The sequence below is a fragment of the Stigmatopora argus genome, chromosome 1 (genome assembly GCF_051989625.1).
Source record: "Stigmatopora argus isolate UIUO_Sarg chromosome 1, RoL_Sarg_1.0, whole genome shotgun sequence".
NCBI classification, from domain to species: Eukaryota; Metazoa; Chordata; class Actinopteri; order Syngnathiformes; family Syngnathidae; genus Stigmatopora; species Stigmatopora argus.
The window spans coordinates 31,108,186-31,119,469 of record NC_135387.1 but is presented as its reverse complement, the minus strand read 5'-3'; the positions used below and the strand labels follow the sequence as shown (position 1 = coordinate 31,119,469).

Sequence of the window (11,284 nt, the reverse complement as noted above, 5' to 3'; positions counted from 1 at the left end):
TGGTGGATTTAGGCGCCATTTCGGGTCACCTGATTCATGATTCATGATTCATTTCTATGAATTCAGGGTCATTAACTGTTGGTCTTTAACCATTTTCCGTCCACTCTCGATTTGGAGCTCACTTCCGGTTCATTTAAGGTCCCTTCATGTTAATGCTGGGTCACTTCCAGTTCATTCAAGGTCACTTCCGGTGTATTTAAGGTCACTTCCTATTGAATTTTAGAAAGCAACGGGAATTGCCCGAGAAGCAACAAAAAGTGACCCAAAATAAACCGGAAGTGCCACAAAATCGACAGAAAACAACAGAAATGCCCTAAAACCAACAGTTAGTGAGCTAAATTCAACAGGAAGTGACCTTGAATCCCACCAGACCAACAGGAAGTGGTGTTGAAATTGGCCCAGAATTAATGGGAAGTGACCCAAAATCCCTCCAGACCAACAGGAAGTTGCTTGAAATTGGCCCAGAATGAACAGGAAGTGACCCGAAATCCCCCCAAACCAACAGGAAGTGACCCAAAATCCTCCAGACCAACAAGGAGTGGCTTGAAATTGGCCCAGAAGGAACAGGAAGTGACCCAAAATTCCCCCAGACCAACAGGAAGTGTCCTGATGTTGGCCCATAAGTAACAGGAAGTGACCCAAAATCCCCCCAGACCCACAGGAAGTGGCCTGATGTCGGCCCAGAATGAACAGGAAGTGACCCAAAATCCACCCAAACCAACAGGAAGTGACCCAAAATCCCCCCAGACCAACAGGAAGTGACTTGAAATTGGCCCAGAATGAACAGGAAGTGGCCCCAAATCCCCCCAGACCAACAGGAAGTGGCCTGATGTTGGCCCAGAAGTAACAGGAAGTGACCCAAAATCCCCCCAGACCCACAGGAAGTGGCCTGATGTTGGCCCAGAATGAAGAGGAAGTGACCAAATCCACGGGAGTTGAGCAAAAATGCTGGAGGCTAATGGACCGTTGCTGTTGTTCATAAAGGCAATCTTTATCTTCGCTCTCTCTCTCTTTCTCTCTTTCTCTCTTCCATTATTGATAAACCACATCATCGACCTGTTTGTCTCTTTTCCCACCGAACGCAACGGAACGCAACGCAACGCTTAGCCTTCCTGTTTGTTCCAGCGCAATTTGGCGCCAACAAGTCACGTCACCACGCTAACATTTTCCATCCACGCTGCAAATAATCTTAATTACTTTACTTTTATTGATAACAATGACGTGGTGTCCCATCATTCTTCTGCAAAATAACGTCCAATCCATCGGACGGGAGGAATGAACGTTTGTACGCTCGCTGCCATCCCTCCCACGTCAAATGGATTGGGCGTTTAGCGCTGTCAATGGCGCCGGATGAGTTGGGAAAAAAAATAATGACTTCCTGTTCATTTTTGGGTCAATTCCAGTCGATTTTGGAGCATTTACATGTCTTAGTGTTGATTTTGGGTAACTTCCTTTAGATTTTAGGTCCTTCAAATGTCACTTCCTGTTGATTGAGCTTCAATTTTAGGCCATTTCCTGTTAATGCATTTCAATTCCAGGTCACTTGGGAACACTTCCTATAAAATGTAAGCCTTTACAAATCACTTCCTGTTGACTTTGTAGCCTTTACAGGTCATTTCCTGTTCATTTCTTTTCATTTGGGGTATCCAAGGTCACTTCCTGTTGATTTGGGGAAACTTCCTGTTAAGGTTGGGCATTTATAGTCACTTCCTTTTTATTTTGGGCCCCTCTCGAGTGACTTCCTGGTTATTCAGCTCACTTCCTGTTCATTTTGGGTCATATACCAGTCACTAAGTATATATTTGGGACATTCCTAGGTCACTTCCTGTTGATTTGGGGAAACTTCCTGTTAAGGTTGGTTATTTATAGGTCACATCCTATTTTTTGGGCCATTTCCTGGTTATTCAGCTCACTTCCTGTTCATTTTGGGTCATATACCGGTAACTTAGTATATACTTGGGACACTCCTAGGTCACTTCCTGTTGATTTGGGCAAACTTCCTGTCAAGGTTGACCATTTATTGTCACTTCCTGTTTATTTTGGGCCCCTCCTTAGTGACTTCCTGGTTATTCAGCTCACTTCCTGTTCATTTTGCGCCATATATAGATCACTTAGTACATATTTGGGGCCTTCCTATGTCACTTCCTGTTATTTTTAGAGCATTTGAATGTATTTTTCTGTTCATTTCGAGGCATCTACAGGTCACTAATAATTTTAGGGTCATTTCCTGTTCATTTTGAGGCATTTAGAGTTCAGTTCCTGTTGATTTTGGGTCACTTCCTGATTGCCGAACGCTGGAAAAGAAGGAAGTTTCAACGGACGTCCATTTGGGAGCAACCGAGCGGAAGGAAGAGCGGATGCAAGCCTATTTTAAAATGGAGGCCGGGACAGATGGTCTTCTCTTTCTTGTCGGGCGGCCGAGCGGCGTCCGAGCGGCGTCCGAGTGGCGGCCATATGGGCACGCGGGGCCAGGAAGGACGGGACAGGACGGCATGGGACAAGACGGCACTGGCGAGCGGCCATCGGAGAGGTTGGCTGAAAAATTGCCCGCAGAAAAAAATAAAAAATAAAAATCTACTACCAAAGGTTTTATCAATGAAAATTCAAGACTTTTTTCCCTTTTTTTGGTAATAATGTTTTAAACTGTCAAACTGGAGGAAAAAAAAACCTCAAAATAAAATCGAAATAATGAGAATATTTACCATAATGCATTATTTTATGAATAAAAATATTTTTACAAATGATAATAAAAAGAATATTTACCATAATGTATTATTTTAAGAATAAAAATATTTTTTAAATGATTAGTATGTATGGAGAATTTTTATACATTTAATATAACCCATTAAATAGAATAAAAAATATAAATTTAGGTATAATAGTCATTTGGTTTTGTTTTATAATTTAAATCTGGAGGAAAATAACCCTCAAATTAAAATCGAAATAATAAGAATATTTACCATAATACATTATTTTATGAATAAAAATAATTTTAAAAAGTCAATTTATATTAACTGTCTTTGCCCCATTTTGTTTTATTCTAATAAAAATAAACAAAAAAACATTTTATCTTTCTAAACAATAGAACAATTTAAGAAAAAATTAAAACAGAATCTTTAGCTTTCCACTTTTAAAAATTAATGTTTCTCCTCCACTTAATTTTTTTAATGATAAAAATATTCAAATAAATTGAGTGAATATTTCCCATTTTTGTCTAATATCAATAATTAAAAGCACAAGTCCAATTTACAGTTTTATTTGTAAAATAAATTCCCCAGATGAAGAGAAAAAATACATTTGAACCACAAACGCACACACAAACAAATCCAAATAACAAAAGTTACACTGGGCGTCCAATCACTTTTTAAAGTGAAAGGTCGGCAGCGAACGAACCTTTTTTTCCATTCACCTTTGACCTCTCACTCCAAAGGGATTGGTCGCCTAGCATCTCCTTGTGATAAACTCGTCAGAATTGCCAGCAGAAAAAAACGAATAAAGCTTTCTTTGCCTGTCCCAAGATGGCCGCCACCAAGCAACATTCCCATTCAAGTCAATGCATTGGCAATCAAATCAAGTCACGACCATCATAATAGGATTTCACCCGTGACAAAACATCTGCTACTGACGCCGTTTCCGCCATTGACGGCGCCGGTGTCCAATCAGTTTGGACTGGGAGGGACGGCAGCGGACTGAGGAATGTTTTGGGTCACTTCCTGTTGACTTGAGGCCTTTTTTAGGCCACAAAGGTCTGCAAATGATAACCGTTTTGACCTGAAAAGAGCCCTGCCGAGCTCCCAGACCAAAAAAAATGGACATCTAGCGCCAGCGGTGGCAGTCAAATGAATTTTTTTTAATTAATTTTGATTTGTAAATGGGAATAGAAAGGGTAAATATTGTTTTTGTTTTTGCCCTGGAAAGGATTTTCGATGGCTGCCAGGTCTCCCAGCACAAAAAAATTGGACTCTAGCGCCACCGGTGGCAGTCAAATGATTTTTTTTAATTTTTTTTTTGTATTTTGATTTGAAAATGGGAATAAAAATGTTAAATATTGTGTTTGTTTTTGTCCTGGAAAGGATTTTCGATGGCTGCCGATTCTCCCAGTCCCCAAAAATTGGGACACCAAAAAAATTGGACATCTAGCGCCATCGGTGGCAGTCAAATGAATTTTTTTAATTTTATTTTTTAAATTTTGATTTGAAAATGGGAATAAAAATGTTAAATATTGTGTTTGTTTTTGTCCTGGAAAGGATTTTCGATGGATGCCGGTTCTCCCAGTCCCAAAAAATTGGGACACCAAAAAAATTGGACATCTAGCGCCATTGGTGGCAGTCAAATTATTATTTTTTATTAATTTTGATTTGAAATGGGAATAAAAATGTTAAATATTTTTGTTTTTGTCCTGGAAAGGATTTTCGATGGATGCCAAATCTCCCAGTCCCAAAAAAATTGGACATCTAGCGCCACCGGTGGCAGTCAAATGATTTTTTTTTTTTTTTAATTAATTTTGATTTGAAAATGGGAATAGAAAGGGTAAATATTGTTTTTGTTTTTGTCCTGAAACGTATTTTCGATGGCTGCCAACCCTCCCAGGCCCAAAAAATTGGGACCCCAAAAAATTTATTATTAAAAAAATGTAAATAACAAAAAAAAAACAAATTTTAATATTTAAAAATGTAAATAGCAGTAAATATTCAGTCTTTTTAAAGTGACTGGACGTCTACTAGCGTCAGTAGGATGATTGGACGTCAATTAGCGCGATTGGGCAAAAAGGCTTGAAAGCGACAACGTCATGAAATCAGTAGGAAACATGAAATATAAATTATAATATTTTCTTTGTACAAAGTAGTTAACACTGATCAACACAGCAATTATTGACATTTTTTTTTAAATTAATAAATTTTGCCATGCCTGGATTGACATTTCACAAATTGACATATTTTGATGGAGGAATACAGAAGTGCATTAAAATAGTATTCAGGGAAAAATTAAATAAAATACTGAAGAAATTAGATTGAAAAAAAATGCAGCTAAAAATGAGAAAATGCTAATAATATTAAAAAATTAAAATTCCTTAATAAATCAAGATGGAAAGATTTTTTGTGTGTGAATTTTTCCCCATAATTTTTAATTTCTACATAAAATTTGTAGTAATGCAAAAAAATTTAAAAAATGTTAAAAATATTGCAGAAAAAAAATCCAAATAAAGGAAGAAATGTATTTATTTTTCCAATATTTATATTTGAATACTTTGTAATTATTATTTTTTTAATTGGGGCTTTTCAATTTTTTTTTGCTGTATTTTATCTCAATTTATTTATTGCTATTTTAATAGAATGATGTATTCTCCAATGTTTTACGTTATAAAAAATGTCAAATGTAAATTCAAGCATTTAAAAAAAAGTAGTAGTGCTGGGCGATATCTTTTAATATGGCATAAGGATATTATTTTTTTTTGTACCAGGGCTTCACATTTTTATAATAATATGTTATATTATTTATTTTTTTTTAAGTTCATAAAAATATGAAAATCCACTGAAATAGGACTCATCACTGAGGTTAAAAAATTATAATTTAAAAATAATACTTAATAGCCGAAAATAATGGCAAATTAGCGAATTCGCGATAATCGAGGGATTACTGTATTTGTCCCAATGTGTTTTGTTCATTGCAGAATGAATGCAAGTTCAAAATGTATCCACTAGAGGGCAGCCTCCAGCTATCGTCAGCACAAAAATCCTTGTTTTCTCAATTCAGAGCCACTGAGGCGCCATTTTGTGTCATGGCTTCATCAGAATTAAAAAAACTATCTTGACAATAACAATAAAAAATCAGGATGTAAGGAAATTGCCGATATATATCACCCAGCACTAGATGGCGCACTTTCAGCCACAAAAACACATTTTTCTGGCTTTTCATGGTCATTAAATAGGATGAAGCGACAGCTAGCATAAGACAAACAAAAGCTAGCGTGGAAAGGACAAATAAAATATGTACAAATATGAAAGTCTGCAGTCCAATGGGACGGCTGGCTCAGGTACAGTTCAGGGATTATGGGGATTTTTAAAAAAAATCATATTTTCATATCTAACCTGGAATTTCACGCGGGATTGGCGTTTTTTCTCTCGAAATGTAGCATTTGTAATTTTGGACCCAAAGTGTCAAAGTGGCGTGAAAAACGGAAAAACGGAAATCAAACGTGTGTCCGTGACCGGAAAAATGGGAGGTTTTCCTCACGGGTGCGGTGTGGGCGGGGTCTGTAGGCTTTACCATTAGAGGAAGGCGCTGGGATTGGCTCGCGGGTCCTTCTGGTTCCTGTAGCGCACGGCTAGCCAAACTCCCAAAATCTAGAGGAAAAGAAGATTGGACGGTGAGCGGACGCCGTCGGTTCATTGGACAAAAAAATAAAAATTACAAATTTTAAATAATAAAAAAATAAATAATAACAAATTATAATAAACAAAAATATAATAAGAAAAATATAATTTAAAAAATATAATTAAAAAATAAATAACAATTATAATTAAAAAAAATTGTACAAAAAAATTATAATAAAATTATAATAAAAAATTATGATATTTTTTTATAAGAAATAAACTTATAATAAAAAAAATGTAATCAAAATAATAAAAAACATAATTATAATAAAAATAATAATAAAAATATTCTAAAAAAATATAATAATAAAAATTATAATAAAAAAATATAATAAAAACAAATATAATAAATAAATTATAATAAAATAATAATAATTATTATTATAAAAAACATTATAATTAAAAAAATACAATAATAATAAAAAACATGATTTCCATGGTTCTAATGGGTTGGTGTGTCTATTGACTCATTTCAATTGAATCCCGTGGCCCTGAGAGGCGGCCATGTTGGTAAGGGGCCACACTGCCAATAATGTGTGTATCCCTTAAAATCTCGATTTCATGTGGGCCGGACCATTTCAGATATAATATTTAGATATATATTTTTTTTTAAATTGGATTATTTTAATCCATTTTTTCTGTGTTTTTGTCATTTTGCAAAATCTAAAAATATATTTAAAAAAAGCTCAAATAAACATTGTTTTAGATCTATAAAAACTGAATATTCAGGGCCTTTAATCCATTTATTAAAAAAAAATCTAAATATTATATCTAAAATGGTCCACGTGAAATGAAGTTGACGTTAAAGCGGCCCGCGAACCAACCCGAGTCTGACACCCTTGATTTTGGCGGTCCGACGATCCTGACACGGTTTTGACGACTCACCTCAGTGAAACTGAAAAATAGGCCGACGCCCCCCAGGATCTTGAGCGCTTCGCTGGCGTGGTGCAGCATCATGTCGCCACACGTGTAGCATTTAGCCGTCGCCTTGCACGGCTGCGATTGGATGCCAAAAAAAAGGGCGGATGAGATTTTTTCCCCCCGCCAAATGTCAGTTGGGGGCGGGGCCACTTACGGCGGGACAGTCTCGCAGATCCTCCTCGTAGCGGCGGCGTTCCTCGGCGTCGGTGGTGGTGTTGAGCAGACCGCAGCAGTTGAGTTGGGTCTCCAGATCCGTCTTGGTCTTAGTCTCCAGCATTCCCCAGGCCGAGTTCAGGAGGACTTCCTGAAAAAAAAAACCCACCCAAAACAGGATATTGGATTGAAAAAGCATTTTGATTGGTTCTCATTTGCCATCTATTAACAAAGTAACAAATAACTAGTGATTTAATACTACTAAAATTAGACGGATAACCTCACACTAAACTTCATATTGGTCTTTTTCAGAACACTTCCTGTCGATTGTGGTCTTGTTTCAGGGCACTTCCTGTTCATTTGGGGTCACTTCTTTTTTATTTTGGTCTTTCAGGGCACTTCCTTTTTCATTGGGGCTCACTTCCAGTTGATTTTGGTCATTTTCTGGGCACTTCCTGTTCATTTGGGGTCACTTCCAGTTGATTTTGGTCATTTTCTGGGTACTTCCTGTTCATTTGGGGTCACTTCCGGTTGATTTTGGTTGTTTTCAGGACGCTTCCTGTCGATTGTGGTCTTTTTCAGGGCACTTCCTGTTCATTGGGGCTCACTTCCAGTTGATTTTGGTTGTTTTCAGGGCACTTCCTGTTCATTTGGGGTCACTTCATTTTTCATCTGGGGTCACTTCCGGTTGATTTTGGTCATTTTCAGGGCACTTCCTGTTCATTGGGGCTCACTTCCAGTTGATTTTGGTCATTTTCTGGGCACTTCCTGTTCTTTAGGGGTCACTTCTTTTTAATTTTGGTCTTTCATGGCACTTCCTTTTTCCTTGTGGGGTCACTTCCGGTTGATTTTGGTCATTTTCAGGACACTTCCTATCAATTGTGGTCATTTTCTGGGCACTTCCTGTTCATTTGGGGTCACTTCCTGTCAATTGTGGTCATTTTCTGGGCACTCCCTGTTCATTTGGGGTCACTTCCGGTTGATTTTGGTCATTTTCTGGGCACTTCCTGTTCATTTGGGGTCACTTCCGGTTGATTTTGGTCATTTTCTGGGCACTTCCAGTTAATTTTTTTTATCACTTCCTGTTGATTTTGGTCATTTTCAGTAAACCTGTTAATTTTTTTATCACTTCCAGTTGATTTTGGTCTTTCAGGGCACTTCCTTTTTCATTGTGGGGTCACTTCCGGGTGAGTTTGGTCCTTTTCAGGGCACTTCAGGGTCTTTTTTTTACACTTTTACCACAAATATCGGTCCCGCCCCCTCTAACGACCGTATCGCCGGGGGCGACGGAGCCGACTCACCTGCTGACCGCGGTTCATGGCGAGGCAAGAGCACGACACCCCGAATTGAAAGAGGAAGACCACGAAGAGAATGACCATGTACTGGCGAGCCGGGCGTTAAGCAAAAGTGGGCGTGGTGTGGGGGCGGGGCCACGTTCGGGGGTAAAGGATACGAAGAAGAGCATGACTTGATGGTGGCGCGCGGCTCCGACCAGCCCCACGGCGGCGATGAGGAGGAGGAAGACGCCCACGGCGATGACGCCGCCGATGATGTGGATGCTGGACACCAGGCCGAAGCCCTTCCCCCACGCCGCCACGCCGATCAGGAGTAGCCCCACCAGCTGGATGGACGCCGCGCAACATCAAATTGGGAGAAAAAGAAAAAAAAATACATTTTAAGACAAAAGAAAAGGTGGCACGTTGGATAAGTGGTTAGTGTGGCGGGCTCGCGGTCCTGGGGTCGAGGGTTCGATCCCAGGTGGGTGTAGCCTTACCGGCTAGACAAACACCCGGCCCGCAACATCAAATTGGAAAGGGTATAAAAAAAAATACATTTTTAGGCAAATTAAAAGGTGGCGCGTTGGTAAGTGGTTAGCGCGGCAGGCTCGCAGTCCTGGGGTCGAGGGTTAAATCCCGATGTGGGGGGTAGCCCCACCGACTGGACGTACAGCCCACAAAGTCATATTGTGAAAGGGGAAAAAAAGTTAGAAGACAAAAGAAAAAGTGGCACGGTTGTTTAGTGGTTGGCGCGGCAGGCTCGCAGTCGTGGGTCCGAGGGTTCGATCCCAGGTGGGTGCAGTCCTACCGTCTGGACGGACACCCCGCAAAATCAAATTGGGAAAAGTAGAAAAACTACATTTTAAGACGAAAGAAAAGGTGGCGCGTTGTGAAAGTGGTTAGCGCGACAGCCTCGCAGTCCTGTGGTCGAGGGTTCGAACCCATGTATGTCCTCGCTGTGTGGAGTTTACATGTTCGGCTTGGCTTGGCTTTTTTCCCAGGTACCCCAGTTTCCTCCCACATCCCCAAAACATGCACGCTAGGCTAATTGTACGCTATCTTGAACCTAGCTACGAACGATTGGTCAGCTTTCGTCTCATGGTGCCCTGCGATTGGCCGGCCACCGATTCCGAGTTTCCCCTCGCCATAGTTAGCTAAACTCAGGCACCCCCAGTGACCCTTGTGAGGATAAGCGGTTCATAAAATAATTGAACTATAAACAAAAGAAAAAGAAATGACAATAAACATTAGCGCCGTCTCAATGCGCGCCGTGATTGGCTAGCAACCCACTCCTCCCAAAGTCGGCTGGGATAGGCTCCAGCACCCCCACGACCTTTAGAAATGAATGAATAAATTAGCTGAATTGGACGTCTATGGCCGCCAGAGGCCCGGAATTGAATATTAAGAGTAAACAAACAGTTTATGAGTTATAAATTAAATGTAAACAAAAGATATTGACCTTTCGACTGATAGGACAAGATAGCAACCGAACACATATCACAATTTATCACGAGTGACGACATCACATGGCCTAAAACACAGCTACTCGAACTAGCTAAATGCTAAGAGGCTAACAATAACAACTACTTTCTACATTAGGATGATAAAATAACCCAGACGTACCAGCAAAGCTGACCTAAAACGGTGGCGTGTCAAAAGAAAAAAGGTTAAATTGTGAATATGTCTTCGACGTTCATATTAGCTTCATTGCTAGCCGGTGGCTAAGGCGGCTAGCCGAGAGTTAGCCCGGTGTGTTAGCCCCGAATTCGACGCTCGGCTTACCATGTAAACCACGTTCAAGGAGCACAAGGCGTTCTTGGAACACGTGAAGCCTCCGCAGACCATCTCGAGTCCGGTTTGGGGGGTAAATATTAATAAAATGAAGACCGGAGACCGCTTGGGAAACGACGATTGTTTTTGTTGGAGGCTCGAGCCTCGTCCTCGTAGACAATAACAATGAGTAGATCGGACAGCAGCCTTGTCGGACTTCCGGTTCTACATTCACGTGTGTATATTTTTGTTTATACATTTAATGAAAGGAAAGAAAACTGTAAACATTCGCGTGTTATTATTTATTTAATTTCGTTTAAGGAAAAGATGAATCGTTTTATTTTTTAAATTCATTTTATTATTAAAAGCAAGGGAAAATGTACTCTCTAATATATTTACATGAGTAAAATTATTATTATTATTGTTATTATTATTGTTATTATTATTATTAATGTTATTATTGTTGTTATTATTGTTGTTATTATTGTTGTTGTTATTATTATTATTATCATTATTATTATCATTATCATTATTATTATCATTATTATTATTAAATTATAAAAACATTCTCACTTTTATGTTACTTTTTTAAATTATTTTTATATTGAACAGTTCTTTTTTATCCCAAAAAATGTATTCTCTAATAAATTTACATGAGTAAAATTATTACTGTTATTATTATTATATTATAAGAACATTCTCACTTTTATGTTATTTTTTAAAATTATTTTTATATTGAAAAGTTCTTTTTTATTCCAAAAAATGTACTTTCTAATATATTTACATGAG

The 11,284-nt window shown here is 38.6% G+C and overlaps 1 protein-coding gene across 2 annotated transcripts; it reads right to left on the bottom strand.

Moving 5' to 3' along the window:
* Nucleotides 1-851: 851 nt before the first annotated feature.
* tspan31 (tetraspanin 31) lies at nt 852-10,688 on the bottom strand. 2 transcript variants are annotated; one of them, XM_077617037.1, is made up of 7 exons: nt 10,508-10,688; nt 8,902-9,069; nt 8,750-8,830; nt 7,450-7,599; nt 7,260-7,370; nt 6,268-6,344; nt 852-2,535 (listed from the first exon to the last, which is right to left on the bottom strand). In XM_077617037.1, exons 1-6 carry the CDS (start codon nt 10,568-10,570, stop codon nt 6,270-6,272), a joined length of 648 nt encoding a protein of 215 aa, XP_077473163.1. In that variant the 5' UTR covers nt 10,571-10,688; the 3' UTR covers nt 852-2,535; nt 6,268-6,269. The 2 variants fall into 2 exon arrangements, with proteins under 2 accessions (XP_077473163.1, XP_077473155.1); XM_077617029.1 differs by lacking the exon at nt 852-2,535 and having other exon boundaries at nt 3,241-6,344; nt 10,508-10,687.
* Nucleotides 10,689-11,284: the final 596 nt, after the last annotated feature.